We start from the raw sequence: 16,388 nt of genomic DNA on the forward strand, positions 1-16,388 counted from the left end.
AGCACCCACAGGACCAGCAGACAGGCAATTACACAGATTGGCCTCTGGGTCAAGTACATCCCAGGCAGGAGCATCAGGCTGTTGGGAGGGCGGACCGTCACAGGTCTCGCCCTCACCCAGGACACCCGACCCATCGGCCAAAGGAATGATTTCTCCCTTGGGGTCCACAGACACCCCTACCAAGGGCAGGTTCCCTGATGGGGTCATTGTAGAGGGAGCTTTACTCTGTATCTAATCCCATTCTGTACCTGTCCTGGGAGTGTTTGATGGGGACGGTGTAGATGAAGCTTTATTCTGTATCTAACCCCGTGCTGTACCTGTCCTGGGAGTATTTGATGGGGTCAGTGTAGAGGGAGCTTTATTCTGGATCTCGCCCCGTTTTTCTTTTTGCTTTTTTTTTCTCTAACCCGGTTTTTTTTTTTCTTTTTTTTTCTGGAAGTGTTTGATGGGGACAGTGTAGAGGGAGCTTTACTCTGTATCTAACCCTGTGCTGTACCTGTCCTGGGAGTATTTGATGGGGACAGTGTAGAGGGAGCTTTACTCTGTATCTAACCCCGTGCTGTACCTGTCCTGGGAGTATTTGATGGGGACAGTGTAGAGGGAGCTTTACTCTGTATCTAACCCCGTGCTGTACCTGTCCTGGGAGTATTTGATGGGGACAGTGTAGAGGGAGCTTTACTCTGTATCTAACCCTGTGCTGTCCCTGAAAAATGTTCCACTCTGCAGCACTAACATACTTGGCGGTTAATACTGACATCATTGGATATTGTACCAGCTGATCCACCCATCAAATACCTCGCCCATTTACTTCAATGGGATCTGAAACCAGGAGAGGTGTTTAATTGAAGTCCAGCTGATCGTGTTGGTTTTACATTATCATCTGAGGTCAAAATTATTCTTGATCTTTCTGGACAGAAAATGTTCGCCAGAAACTCGATTGGAATAATAATTTCTTACAAATCACAATATTACCTTTTTCACACAAACATGAAGCTGAGGGTTTCATTGTAAAATATTATTTTATTTGAATAATTTTATTCTTTACAAATTGTAGGTGTTGTAAAAAAGAATTATGCTCAATAGTTAGGAGCTTACATTACACAGCAGGACACCAGAATTCAAGTTAGAGCAAAAGTCTCTGCTACTGAATGGGCTGTCACAGAGGCAGTATTACAAATGAGGACACAGTGAGAAAAACTCAGAGACCCCGGGTAATTCTGTATTGTCCTGGTTCTCAGGCTGTTTGTCTGGGAGTTCCCAGGGTGTCTGTCTAGAATTCTCAGGGTATCTGTCTGGTGTTCCCATTATGTCTTTCTGAGGTTCCCAGGGTCTTCCAGGGGTTCCCAGGATGTTTGTTTGGTGTTCCCAGGTTGTCTGTTTGTTCCCAGGGTGTCTGCCTGGAATTCCCAGGATGTCTGTCTGGAATTCCGAGTATATCTGTCTGGAGTTCCCAAGGTCTCTGGTATTCCCATTGTGCCTGCCTGAGGTTCCCAAGGTGTGTGTCTGCAATTTTCAGGATGTCTGCCTGAGGTTCTCAGTATGCCTGTTTGGTGTTCCCAGGGTGTTTGTCTGAGATTCCCAGGGTGTTTGTCTCAGGTTCCCAGGGTATCTATCTGGGATTCGCAGGGCATCTGTCTGAGGCTTCCAGACACATAGAAAAGCCGGACTGGGGTGTTGCTCTTTTCCTTGTACATAGCCTACTCTCAGGATGCTGTTGAATATGAAAGGGTTAATGATCCCCTTAAATAACATGGAGTATTACAAACTTTAAAATTGAATTGGATTGGATAGGCACAGTAATGGAGATAGTTATGGTACAGATATATTCAAAACAATCATCCATTTCTCTGCCCGAAGCCAGGCAGCCAGTGGTAACTGGCCACGTTGTTATGTAGTACGGGATTTGTAGCTGAGTTGCCCATCTCAGCCACGTCACTCTTGATAGCTCAACAAAGAGTAGCACCAGCCTGGATTTGGAAGCAGGTGTGGCCTCACACCCAGGGTTTGGAAAGCACTATAAAGATGGGCAAATGGAAAGAATTATTGGACTTCCTGAAGGTGACCTTACACTAACCTTAATGATTTCTTCTCAGGCACAACTCCAGAATAGATGCCACAATGTAACTGCCAGCTGATCAGAGGCTGCCTGTGGATTGGATGTTGAGTACCATGTCTATCTTTTAGCAGAGTGCTGGTGACAGCCAGAGCCCCTCCTTGCAGGAAACGTACAAAATTATCTCCCACCAAGGGGCCAAGAGCGTAGAGTCCCCGCTCTTGCACACACTCGTACGTGAAGCTGTCCACGTCTACTGGATTACGTTTGCTGTTAACTGGGAACTCCGTGTTGACTGCCAATGACCTTCCCTGATTGGGCAGAAATGTTAAATTGGGGTTTGAGCCAATCAGGATTAGAGCCATGGAGATGTTGAATGTCTTTCTTTCACCTGATGCCTTGTCCTGAAGGATACACTTCCTGTCAGGGGTGAAGCACAGCACTCGGTGTTTGGGGAGGCTGAGGTATCCTTTATAGGGCCCTGTGGTCGTGCAGGACTGCTGGGTCATCATCTGGTGAACTTTGTGATACTCAGGGTACATCACTTTGGGAAGCTGATTGAATATCAGGCCTGGGTCATTGACGTCTCTGCGGAAGACATGGATCACTGGGACGTTGCTATGGTGAGCAGAGATGACAGCATCCGCGGCGGTCAGGCCGCCCCCCACAATCAGAATGGGGTCAAAGTTCACTCCCATCTCCTGCTCTTTGAGGGTATTTTCTAGTTCTGAAGTTGTGTGATGAACAAATGGAAGGTCTTCACCATTAATCCCAAGCCAAGAAGGGCTGTCATATGTCCCTGTTGCCAAGACAACCTTCTCTGCATAGATACAGAAAGCCTTGTGTGAACCATCCTTTGTTTTGCTGTAACCGTTCACCTCAAACAGGCTTGTGCAGGTGGATTGGTGAGAGGTCTGAACTCCTGTCATATTGTCTGTGGTCACATGTGCCTGGTTTTCCTCACTGGAACTTGGACTGACCCTTCTCACTGAAGTCACGACAGTGCCACACGCAAAGTTTTCCCGCAGACCCTTGACTTTGGCGTAATGCTGGTAATACTCGGCAATGTCTGTTGTCATGGCCCTGTCAGTCCGCAGGCATCTGTAAGACAATTCCAATCACTGTCAGAGACCAAACGAGGGAGAGAAAATACAAACCATTGAACATTCAGTCAAGGAGGGCAGCCAGCTTCTTGAAGCTAGTGATCTCAGTATATGAGAACAACACTTTCGAATAACTCAGACCAACTAAACTCTCAACAGCAACCAGTGTCTCCCAACTGGCACTGTACAACCTGTGTATGAATTAATACCAGATACAGACATTAACCCAATCCAAGGTGTTTATTAATTATAATCTCAATATAAGACCATCTAAACCCCTCAATTAGTTTGGTATCTTGGAAACATTCCCACTCTCCATTATTCCATATGTTATTCCTATTCAAATGATGTCCAATACACAATAACTGATTGCAATTCCTTATTTGGAATAGTGATAGGTGACTCCATTGAAACCCCAGTGTCCATTCTGTTTGAACTGGCCCTATTGTTCAAGTTAGCACCCGGATTTCCATGGTGACCTCTAATTCCAGAGCTCACTGCTTCCTAAACAGGATAACTTGACCTGTGCTGTTAGATTTCCACATTGAAGAGCTTGGAAACCAGATCATTGATCAGTGACACGTTGCAACTTCTCCTCATTCTTCCACAACACACAATGAACTTTGACAGAGGTTTTTTTTTAGTTTTCATTCTCGGGATGTGGGTTTTGCTGGCAAGGCTGGCATTTATTGCCCATCCCTAGATACCTTTGAGAACTTCTGCATTTCAAACCACTGAGTGGCTTCCTGGGCCACTTCAGAGGACAGTTCAGACACAACCACATCGATGTGGGAGCAGAGCCCTGCAAGAGACCAAACTGGGGAAGAATGTCACTGAACCTGTTGGGTTTTTATGACAATCTGACAGCCTCATGGTCACTGTCACTGAGGCCAACTTTTTATTTACAGAATTTAAATTTTCAAGCTGCCATTGTGGGATTTGAACTCCCGTTCTCTGGCTTATGAATCCAGTAACATTCCCTTTAAATTGTTTGAGATGGAGGAGTTACCTCAAATGGCCCCTGGATGCTCAATTTATGTAATTCAGGGTGTGTCCAATGTTTATAACATTGGGTGAATTTTCACTGTGCTGTCAGGCGATAGTGGATTACTTGCATTCCCATTTTTTTTATCTTGAAGTAACAGTAAGATCCACCTCATTGATGTGTCCTTGTGACCTCCCCAAGTGCTCAGCTGCTAAAGTTACTGACCAGGGTGTCCAGGAGCACATTAACACACAGGCCTACAGGACCTGTGCCCAGGGACCCCAGACAAACATGGACATCTGCAGCGGGTGACAATCTGTGCTCAACAGGCTGCTGGCCTGTTCCACCCTTAGGAACTCATTCCACCATCCCTTTGGAAGAAGGAACCTCCCAACAGGGACTGTGAGTCCCAGCACCAGGGAACAGCCCAGACCTCTCCACTGGAATAGGGGTGGGATGGAGGAGGGGCTGTGTGGGAGTAGGGAAAGGCTGTGAACGTTCTTGGTGCTCTGAACTCAAGAATTCTTAATTTGGGTCTCAGTGTGGCCCTGAGCGACACAGATCAAGCATGGGTCCCAGGTTAGAACACTGGTGCTAGAGGAACAGTCAAGGGCCAACAATTAGCTAGCATTTCTACTCCTTTATTAATTCCTGTCCAGGACCACTTGGTTGAAGTACTGACATACTGTAAATCAGCAAGGAGTCAGTGTCTTCAGAGGAGGTGGGGACAAAATTGGGCGAATATTGTGTGCATGTGCTATTGTTTAAAACATAGAAAAGCTTTCACCTTCTCTTCACCCTTATCCAGTTCCTGAAGGGAAGGTCAGGCAGCTCCATCCAGTCACCAAGACTGAGGGTGACCATGGATCCCTCAATAGACTGTCATGGGGACAAGAACAATGGAAGGTTAGTCCTGAATAGCAGCTGTGCTTTTCCTACATGAAAGTAAAGCCACTTCACAAACTTGTTTTCAACCTGCGTGGAGTTATTGATCACATCTACACATGGACCAGTTAACCATCCCCAAAGATCAATCACTCTATATGGTGCTTCTGCCTCTTTTAACTTCAGTCTGAAGAAGTCAAACAAAATCCATGAGGTAAAAAGGCTGCACAGTAAAGGAACATACTTAACCTCTCAGTGGATTGGACTAATTAAGTTGGGTCCAAACCAAACAGGGGTGAGTGCAAAGCAGGAGTTAGTCATTTGGTCCTCACATGGACAGTACTGAAACAACTAGAGTTATCACCCCAAAAAGTTTTCTTAGTCAAACTTTGACCTTGTGTCATTCGTCCTGAAGTTGGCACTTTATGATGTTCCAAGTTAATGATTAATAATGTCACGAGCGAAAAGTTCTATGAAAAATGGCAGTTCCAAAGCAAGCAATTTTCGTGATAATGTACAACAAGAAGTATTGTATACCAGCTTTAACATAGTAAGAGCAGGTCAGAGACTGGGAATTCTGCAGCGAGTAACCCACCCCCTGATTCACCAAAGCCTGTCCACCATCTACAAGGCACAGTCAGCACAGAGTGATGGAATACTCTGCACTTGCCTGGATGAGTGCGGCTTCTACAACACTCAAATAGCTCTAAACCAGTTAGGACAAAGCGGTTCACTTGATCGGCCCCCCCCATCCACCACCTTAAACATTCACTATCTCTACCACCGGCACACTGTAGCAGCAGTAGGTATCATAGGCAAGATGCACCGCAGCAACTCATCAAGCCTCCTTCAACAGCAACTTCCAAACCCGTGATCTCCACCACCTAGAAGGACAAGGGCAGCAGATGCATGCGAACACCCACCAACTGCAAGCTCCACTCCAAGCCACACACCATCCTGACCTGGAACTATATCGCCGTTCTTTCACTGTCACTGGGTCAAAATCCTGCTCCCTTCCTAACTGCATTGTACCTAAGCCACATGGACTGCAGTGGTTCAAGGCAGCAACTCACCACCACCTTCTCAAGGGTAATTAGGGATTGGCTATAAATGCTGGTCTGGCCAGTGGTGCCCACATTCCATGGAAGAATAAAAAAATAAAAAATATGTCCCAAGGCACTTCACTGGACTGACACCAAGCACGTAAAGAGATGTTAGGGCAGATGACCAAAAGCTTGTAGTAAGAGGTAGGTTTAAGGAGTATCTTAAAGGAGGAGAGAGAGGTAGAGACATTTCAGGAGGGGATTTCAGTGTTTAGGGCCTAGGCAGCCAAAGGCATATTTACCAATTTGATGTGTAAGAGGCCGGAATTTGAGGAATTCAGAGATCTCGGAGGGTTGTAGGACTGGAGGAGGTTATAGAGGTAGGGAGGGGAGAGGACAAGTAGGGATTTGAAAACAAAGAAAAGAGTGTTAAAATTGAGGTGCTGTATCACTCTCCACTCACCTCTTCCTTCCTCCTCCTTCTGAGCCTGTCTCTGAAAAAATCCTCTCCCAATTCACTTACAACTGCATTTTCAAAATTCCAACTGTTTTCCGTCCTCGATTTACCACAACATTTCTGCAGCTACTGATTTGCTCAACCACGCCCTCACCTCTACCTCTGATGGCCTGGTCCCCATTAAACCATTACTCTCTCTCTCTCCCCTAGCCATTTCCCCTGTATGGGCCTCATCTCCGCTTCCTTAAGTCCATGGGATGCAGATTTAAACGGGTATGGCTGCCAGTTGGTTTTGACATTCACTGCCAGATCTGGCTGGACCACAAAAATCAGGTCTTACTCACATCTGTCAGAACTTCTCACTATTCCAAGCTCATCCTGGAATGCAAATGTAACCGCCAGCTTCTTTTCCATTCTGCAAACTGTTTTCTTAAACCCCTCTCCCGTGTTTCCTGCACCCTCACTTCCTACGATAAGTGCAAGGAGCTCATGGATTTCTTTGTCACTAAAATTAAGATAATCCAATAAGCTGCCACTGCCACATCCTTCCCCTTCCCTTAGCCCACCAAGCCAAACTGAGTCTAAGGATTCCCCACTGCCCGAGCCCTGAACTCACATCTTTCTCAAGTTTCTCTCCTACCTCCCCTCATGCCGTCTCCAAACTCCATGAGACCCACCTCCTGCTCCCTTGACCTATTTCCACTAAACTGCTGACCATCTAACTTCCTTCCTGGCCCCATGTTAGCCGATATTGTTAACGGTTCTTTCGCTTCAGGTACTATCCCTCTCTCCTTCAAATCTGCCGTTATCACTCCTCTCCTCAAAAAATTAATCAAAGAACAAAAGAACAAAGAAAATTACAGCACAGGAACAGGCCCTTCGGCCCTCCAAGCCTACGCCGCTCCAAATCCTCTATCTAAACCTGTCGCCTATTTTCGAAGGGTCTGTATCTCTTTACTTCCTGCCCATTCATGTATCTGTCCAGATACATCTTAAAAGACTCTATCGTGCCCGCGTCTACCACCTACGCTGGCAATGCGTTCCATGCACCCACCACCCTCTGTGTAAAGAACTTTCCATGCATATCCCCCCTAAACTTTTCCCCTTTCACTTTGAAATCGTGTCCCCTTGTAATTGAATCCCCCACTCTGGGAAAAAGCTTCTTGCTATCCACCCTGTCTATACCTCTCATGATTTTGTACACCTCAATCAGGTCCCCCCTCAACCTCCGTCTTTCTAATGAAAATAATCCTAATCTACTCAACCTCTCTTCATAGCTAGCGCCCTCCAAACCAGGCAACATCCTGGTGAACCTCCTCTGCACCCTCTCCAAAGCATCCACATCCTTTTGGTAATATGGCGACCAGAACTGCACGCAGTATTCCAAATGTGGCCGAACCAAAGTCCTATACAACTGTAACATGACCTGCCAACTCTTGTACTCAATACCCCGTCCGATGAAGGAAAGCATGCCGTATGCCTTCTTGACCACTCTATTGACCTGCGTTGCCACCTTCAGGGAACAATGGACCTGAACACCCAAATCTCTCTGTACATCAATTTTCCCCAGGACTTTTCCATTTACTGTATAGTTCACTCTTGAATTGGATCTTCCAAAATGCATCACCTCGCATTTGCCCTGATTGAACTCCATCTGCCATTTCTCTGCCCAACTCTCCAGTCTATCTATATTCTGCTGTATTCTCTGACAGTCCCCTTCACTATCTGCTACTCCACCAATCTTAGTGTCATCTGCAAACTTGCTAATCAGACCACCTATACTTTCCTCCAAATCATTTATGTATATCACAAACAACAGTGGTCCCAGCACGGATCACTGTGGAACACCACTGGTCACACGTCTCCATTTTGAGAAACTCCCTTCCACTGCTACCCTCTGTCTCCTGTTGCCCAGTCAGTTCTTTATCCATCTAGCTAGTACACCCTGGACCCCATGCGCCTTCACTTTCTCCATCAGCCTACCATGGGGAACCTTATCAAACGCCTTACTGAAGTCCATGTATACGACATCTACAGCCCTTCCCTCATCAATCAACTTTGTCACTTCCTCAAAGAATTCTATTAAGTTGGTTAGACATGACCTTCCCTGCACAAAACCATGTTGCCTATCACTGATAAGCCCATTTTCTTCCAAATGGGAATAGATCCTATCCCTCAGTATCTTCTCCAGCAGCTTCCCTACCAAATCCTTGACTCTTTAATCCTTGCAAACTACTGCTCCATCTCCAACCTTCCTTTTATTTCCCTTTTAATATGTTGTCACCTCCCAAATCTATGCCCATCTTTCTTGGAACTCCATTTCTGATTCCTTCGTATCTAGTTTCCGCCCCTGCCATTGTACCAAAACGGTTCTTATCAAAATCAAAAATGACATCCTATATGCCGTGACAAGCATTAACTATCCCTCCTCATCCATTATGACCTTCTTGTATCCTTTGACACAGCTGACCACACTATTTTGCTCCAAAGCCTCTCCACTGTTATCCAGCGAGTTGGGATTGCACTCTCCCGGTTCCATTCTTATTTATCTAATCATAGCTAGAGAATCTTCTACAATGGCTTGTCTTCCCAGTATTGCACAGTTAATTCTGATGTCCCCCAAGGATCTATCCTTGGCCCCCTCCAATTTCTCATTTACATGCTGCCCCTTGGCGACATAATCCGAAAATACCATGTCAGTTTGCATATGAACGCTGACGACACCCAGCTCTCCCTCACTACCATCTGTCCCAACCCCCGCAGCATCTCTAAATTCTCAGACTGTTCGTCCAACATCCAGTACTGGATGAACAGAAATTCCCTCTAAATAAATCTTGGGAAGATCAAAACTAATGGCGGGGATTTTACGGGAAAAGAAACAGATGGCGATTGAGGTGGGGTGGGGTGGCCAGGACGCAATTTCACGAACAGCAGACGGCAAGTCGTGTGAGGACTCCACTTGTGTTTTGAAAATGAGCAATTAGAAATGATTAGGGAGGCAATTGAAACCGATTTTCCAAGCCCCTCTGAAGTTTTTGACTACCGCACGGGTATTACAGGGGGTCAGAGCCTCAGCAACTTTTAAAAGGCGGGAACGGAGTAGCGGCTGTTGGTGTTGCTGCACTCGGCAGCCGTGCAGTGAGGCGTTTCACTTTCATTGCGAGGAAGGAGTAGGGCAACTATTTATTTGGGGTCGAGGCCCCGTTGAGGAGTTATTCGTTTTGTTAGGGAGCTCACTGGAGAGGGGTCTGAGAGGGGGTATGGACTGGGTAGTGTTTCAGAACCCACTGGAAGGATACCCCTATTATAGTGGCATGGCCCAGGTGGCATGGGCATGGTGCAGACTGATGGGCTCCTTGGCTGGAGGCTGAAGGGGTCTGGTTGCTGGCTGAAGAGGATGGTAACTGTGTCGAAGAAACTGTAGTAAAATAATCAGACTTCTCCGGATCCAGACGGGGACTCTAACGCCGAGGGGGACTCGAACCTCCCTCTGAGGGGGACTCTAACGCCGAGGGGGACTCTAACCTCCCTCTGAGGGGGACTCTAACGCCGAGGGGGACTCGAACCTCCCTCTGAGGGGGACTCTAACGCCGAGGGGGACTCTAACCTCCCTCTGAGGGGGACTCTAACGCCGAGGGGGACTCTAACCTCCCTCTGAGGGGGACTCTAACGTCCCTCTGAGGGGGACTCTAACCTCCCTCTGAGGGGGACTCTAACCTCCCTCCGAGGGGGACTCCAACCTCCCTCTGAGGGGGACTCTAACCTCCCTCAACTTCTGACTTACCCCGGTAGTGCTACACAGGTAATCAGGCAGCCGTGGTCATCGAGCTGTTGACCCGCGAGGCACCACGCTATTCTCCCGTGCTAGCACTCCGGGTGTTCGTCATCTCGGTGGGACCTCCAAGAAACTGTCGAAGAAACTGTAGTAAAATAATCAGACTTGGCACGGGGAGTACTCGCAACCAACTTTTAGTAACTTGTGCACAAGGAGAACAAACACAGTAGAGCTCACATTGAGACTCAGTGCGATGTTCTAAAGAATTACAGTCAAACAGTGGCAATTATACTATTCTGCAACCAATAATCTTACAACAATATTTCAATCCTTAATTTGCATTCTAAAGCACCAATAATATTACAATTTAATTTTTGCTCTTAAACGAATAAGATACAGTAATTTTCAATCCTTCGTTTACATATCTATCTCACCATTGGCCTTGCAGCTGGTACAGTGCAATAACAGAAAGAGACATCAGGCTTCAACAACACTCTTCTTATCACCCAGACATGGCACATTCCTAAGGAGCAGTTTTCGTGAGAAACATACTGACCAAGCAAACTCACACCCCTAGTCCAAGGATGGCTCACCTCAGCTTCCACAACTGGTCTCAGGCTTCCTGCTGGCCACAGTATGATACAGGGCTCCGGTGCTGGTGGCCTTTTCAACATGCCGCCAGCACCTCCTTCCGTGACAGCTGACGATGCAGTTGCCACCTCAAGGCCCACCGCCAGCCCGGCCACTTCACCTGCTGGCCGTTAATTGGCCGGCCAGCACAAGATTCCAGTGGAAATGGGAGTCGGAGCAGGAGGGCCTTCACCAGCCACTTCCAGTTCCACCTTCCCTTTCCTGCTGAGTCCCGTGAAATCTTGACCAAAGATTTCAGTCCCTGGCACAAACTCCATTCCCCAGTCACCAACTCCAACTTTCGCCCTGGCAAGTGTCTGAGGCTCAACCATACTGTCCTGAGTGATAGTGAGGTAGAGCTGAATATCTTCAGCACACACATTGATGATGTTGTTGTTATCACAAAACTGGCCTGAATTTGCAACAAGTTGGCGATCTCACTCAACGGTTACAGGGATGTCTGGTGTGAGATAAAAACAAGAAATGCTGGAACCACTCAGCAGGTCTGGCAGCATCTGTGAAAAGAGAAGCAGAGTTAACGTTTCGGTCAGTGACCCGAAACGTTAACTCTGCTTCTCTTTTCACAGATGCTGCCAGACCTGCTGAGTGGTTCCAGCATTTCTTGTTTTTATTTCAGATTTCCAGCATCCGCAGTATTTTGCTTTTATTTTCTGGTGTGAGAAATGGGCGTTACATTGAAGCAGCATAGTGTGTGGTTCAGAGGTTGGAACAAGGTAGGGGGAGATGGGACAGTGTAGAGGGAGCTTTACTCTGTATCTAACCTATGCTGTACCTGATCTGGGTGCACTAGGTACTGTAACCCTATCTCCGAGTCCACTCTTTCTGTACATGGCTCACCAGTGGGAATGCGGGAGCACTGAACTTACCCTTATATTCATATATCTATCTCATAGTTCATGGTTAATGCTTATATCAGTGCTAGCTTGTCTCTGTAGGTATCACTCTTGTCCCTCAGTCAGATCATTGTGTGTTTCAGGCTCAAGTGTGGAACTTGGGGCTATTACCTCGGCCGGCATTCAGTCCAGTACTGAGGGAATGCTGCACTGTCAGAGGTGATGGGGGAAATGGGGTTTTAAAATCCCACAAATCTGAAACCTGTTTCCAACCCACTTCAAGCACGGCCACTTATGTTTCAAATGGAGATGACTCACTTATTTAAATATGTCAATGAGGATGCGTGCCTCCAGTTTTAGCAGCCATGTGGATTTAATGGCCGTGGGACAGGAAAGCAATGGCTTGGGAATCCCGGCAGCTGAAGGGAGGGGAGAATGGCCGGATCCAGCACTGCTAGTGGGCAGGAGGTGCAGGAGCGCTTCCCCCAGCCGGTCAAACTAACCTGCTTCCCTCCCCGTGATCGCCTCCCTCCGACCCACAATCTCCCACCCGGCCCACGATGTCAAGCTCCTTCCCCTCAGGATATCTTATCGCCCCCACCCAACACCACCCCCACACACAATCTCTCCCTCCCTCCTCTCCTCTCAAGACTGCAGCTCTTTCCTGTTGTCGGCCAGTCATTATCTCAAACTGACTGGATTCCGCCTCAGAAACATTGATTCATTTCATGGGAAGTATTTTCAGGAGTATCTGTACTAGGAGTTGTGGAAGAACAGAGGGACTGGGTTGCAGGTTCACAGGACATTAATGGCAGCACCTCAGGCGGATGAGGCTGTAAAAAAAAGTTGCTAGAAATCTAGATGTTAACACAAGACATATAGAATATAAAATCAAACAGGTAATGATCAGCCTATATAAACCTTACTAAGAGCTTTTTTCGAGTGCTGTCTGTAGTATTGGTCTTCATACTATAGGAAGCATATTGAGAGTTTCGAGAGGGAACACTGCAGATTCTTTCGGATGCTGCCTTGGACGGAGGAATATAAATACCAAGAAAATATTGGGTCTTTTTTTTGTTTCAACCAATTCAGAATACGGGGCGATATAGTAGAAGTTTTAAAATTATGAAAGGATGAGGCAAAGTGGATAGAATCAGAGTGTTTCCAGTAACTGAGGAGCCAGAAATACAAGTTAAATGTAAGAGATTTAGAACAGAGAGATGTGGGGCTGTGGAATTTACTTCCAGGGTTACTGGTTATGGCAGAAACTATGACAACGTTGAAGATACAATTACGTCTGTGGATAAAGAAAAAGAGGATAAAAGGAAATGGGAACAGGCTTGATTGGGATATTTTCTCACGTGGAGGGTAACCATTGACATGGACTGGTTGGGCCAAATGGCCTGTTTCCCTGTTGCAATTTCTAAACATTTCAGTGAAGAGTGTGATAGGGTGCGTTAGAAATACATGACAATCCCACCAGTACAAACAAACAGGGCACGTGGACAAAGAGGTATGGGAAGCAACACATTTGTGAATTGTCTTTAGAGATATTTTTATACTTACATGCCAAGCCCCTCCCAGTGGTCCCTTGCCCAGGACCAGGTGAGGAATGTAGTGGTCGGGTTCGTGCCTCCAGCTTAGCACCGAATCCATGGATACACCTAAATCAGCATTGGGACGTAGCAGGGAGTCAAACAGAATGGCAACCGGATTATGGGAACGCCCCTCCAGCCCTTCAGACAGGAACTCCAAATCCTAACAAGACAGGGCAAAGGAAGAAGGGTGTAAGGAATACCCATGGACCAATGTGTAATGGGAGAACTGCCAACTATCGAGATCTCCAACATCTATGACAGGAAGTCCAACAGAGAACTGGTTCTCCAACTCAGAGCCTCTAACCTTTCCATCCCAACTTCTTTGGTCCCCCTCTTTATCAACACTAAAATCAGTCTTACTCTGAAACTTCCCTTCTTGTTCCACCTCAGTTCCAACTATCCAGGCCCACACACTCTTCCTCTGCTCTGTGGTGAAATCAAGATCCATTGGACTGTGTCCTGCTCTAATTCATTCCTTTCCTGTGCATACTCCGCACGTCCCTCAATCTGTCTCTCATTTTACAGCCGACAGTATTCAAACACTAATATTGGCATTAGTTAAGTGTTCCTTGGTGTTTTGCTTTTTCTTCTCTTCAACTCTCGACAAGCTTGGTGGTGCCTTGCTTCATAAGTCCTTGTCCTTGGTTACTGAATGAATAAAAATGCAACCCAATAGAAAAGCAGCTCACAATCCTTGTATGAGAGAGTGGATGTCTCAGTGAGTAAAGGCAACATGAGATTCCAGGTTTGATCTCTTGTGTCTGATGAATTAGCCAACCTGAGCTGGGGACCTTTCATAGTCACCCTATGATTGACATCAGTGTGACCAACCATGGCTCCTGCTCCATGATCCCCATGAAATGAATGTGATCATTGGGTGACAGGGTCAGCTGTGATGTTCCCCAGGTTGAATAACCTACTGACAGACATGACTTGAGCTCACGCATGACAAATGGTTACTTGAGATGAATATTGTGTGACTGGACCATTAAGAGTCAGTAATTTAAGGAGAGATGGGGGTAAACTGGAATTAGGAAACGTGGCTCCCCAAGCTCAGCTTGCAGGAGGCCAGGATGGGTCCCGGTAAATTGGAGAGATATTGGTGCAGTGACAATGGTCAGCCTGAGCTACCTTCACAGTTCGGAAATATGATTACACATGCAAATGGGAATGTTATCTTGTCACTGAAGTGAGTTCAAATCCCGCCAGGACAGTTTGAGAATTTGAATTCAGTTTGAAAAATTTGGAAATAAAAAGCTGGGATTAGTAAAATTGACGAGGAAACTGTCAGATTGTCATAAAACCCAACTGTTTCACTAATGTCCTTTAGAAAAGGAAACCTGCTGTTCTTACCCAATCTGGACTCTAAGTCACTTCAGTTCCACACCAACGTGGCTGACTCTTAACTGCCCTCTGAAGTGGTCTAGCAAAACACTCAGTTGTGTGAAACCACTGGAAAGAAATTTATAACCTTCTCTGGGCAACTTTTGATTGACACCCACATCCTGAGAATGAAAAAACAAATGGTGTGACTACCCACCCAATCCTGCCCACCACAGCCCCCCAAACACCCACAGTGGGAAAGTCCAAACCAATGAGCTAGGAAACTAAAATAGAATTGATGCTGGTTTCCTCAGTACAGCCAGGATTCATCGCTGGTCGTCTGTATTTGGAAAATCATCCTTAGGGAATCAGCCCCTGCCCGACCATCTCCATCTCTCAGTGTTAGAGAACTATATCACTCCCAGAAATTAACCCTGTTCTAGTGTTAATGAATGAAAACAAAATCACTCCATTCTGGCAGACTATTGGAGAAGACAGTTCTTCTCAGGCTGGGTTCTTGATCAGGAAGTTTCTATCTTTAATTAATGCCCTACCAACCGAATGAGCATCTTAAAAATCACGCACAAAAGTCCTAGTTCCTGCATTTTTAAAAATTGGTCATTAAATGTGCAATGGGAGGCCTTTAAGGAAGAGATAGTTTGGGGACAGACTAAACACAATCCCGTGAGTGGAGAGGAGGGGCATCCAAATCTAGAGCTCTCTGGATGACGAAAGATACAGAGATTAAAATACAACAGGAAAAGGAAGCTAATAAGAACACTCTACCTGAAGAGGTGGTAGAAGCTGATTCCAGAAATAATATTGAAAGGGATTTTTTTATATTAATTCATGGGATGTGAGCATCACTGGCAATATCAGTATTTATTGGCCATCCCTAAATGCCCTTGAAAAGGTGGTGATGAGCCAATGCCTTGAACCGCTGCAGCCCCTGTGAATTAGGTACACCCACAGTGCTGTTAGGGAAGAAGTTCTCGGATTTTGACCCAGCAATAGTGAAGGAACAGCGATACAGTTCCAAGACAGGATGGTGTGTGGCTTGGAGGGGAACTTGCAGGTGGTGGTGGTTCTATATGTCTGCTGCCCTTGTTCGTCTACGTGTTAAGAGTTCACGGGGTTGGAAGGTGCTGTTGAAGGAAGCTTGGAGAGTTACTGCAGTGAATCTTGTAGATGGTACACACTACTGCCACTGTGCGCCGGTGGTGGAGGGAGTAAATGTTGAAGGTGGTGGCCACATGTGTGCAGTGGATGACACCTAGCATCTGTGGGAATCCAGCGATGGCCCCAAAGCTGAAGGCCCTCTCTGCTTGATTGTCAAGGTCGGTCTGGTAGCGCACACTGTCACTGGTATTCTTGAATAGACCATTGGTCACCTCCTTGATGCAGCAGTGGGCTGCAGCCCGGGAAACCCCACCAATATCCCCAGTGGATCCCTGGAAGGAGCCACACGAGTAGAAATTGAGTGCAACAGTGATCTTCAGGGCTGCAGGCACTGGGTATCAACCAAAGCCCATGGGTCACATCTTGTCCTGCAGTATGGTGTATAAGTCCGTGACGGCCTCCCTGGAGAGCTGCAGTCTTCGCTGACACTGCCGCTCGGACATCTGGAGGTAGCTGAGGCGAGTCTGGTGGAATCTCTGGCGTGGATAGGCTCTTCTTGGTAT

At 46.6% G+C, this 16,388-nt stretch overlaps 1 protein-coding gene across 4 annotated transcripts in view; it reads right to left on the reverse strand.

The window, feature by feature from the left end:
* Positions 1–1,000: 1,000 nt before the first annotated feature.
* The window catches only part of LOC137379114 (oxidative stress-induced growth inhibitor 1-like), a 39,049-nt gene continuing 23,661 nt past the window's right edge, over positions 1,001–16,388 (reverse strand). For 3 of the 4 annotated variants that reach the window (XM_068049817.1, XM_068049818.1, XM_068049819.1), the window contains exons 4-6: positions 13,352–13,543; positions 4,929–5,020; positions 1,001–3,154 (exon numbers count right to left, since the gene is read on the reverse strand). In XM_068049817.1, the coding sequence (XP_067905918.1) occupies positions 2,065–3,154; positions 4,929–5,020; positions 13,352–13,543 (1,374 nt within the window). In that variant the 3' untranslated portion in view covers positions 1,001–2,064. Of the gene's footprint in view, positions 3,155–4,928; positions 5,021–10,894; positions 11,254–13,351; positions 13,544–16,388 lie in introns of those variants that run through there. The other variant, XM_068049820.1, reaches the window with a different exon arrangement.

Source organism: Heterodontus francisci, chromosome 17, assembly GCF_036365525.1.
Source record: "Heterodontus francisci isolate sHetFra1 chromosome 17, sHetFra1.hap1, whole genome shotgun sequence".
Taxonomy (NCBI): domain Eukaryota; kingdom Metazoa; phylum Chordata; class Chondrichthyes; order Heterodontiformes; family Heterodontidae; genus Heterodontus; species Heterodontus francisci.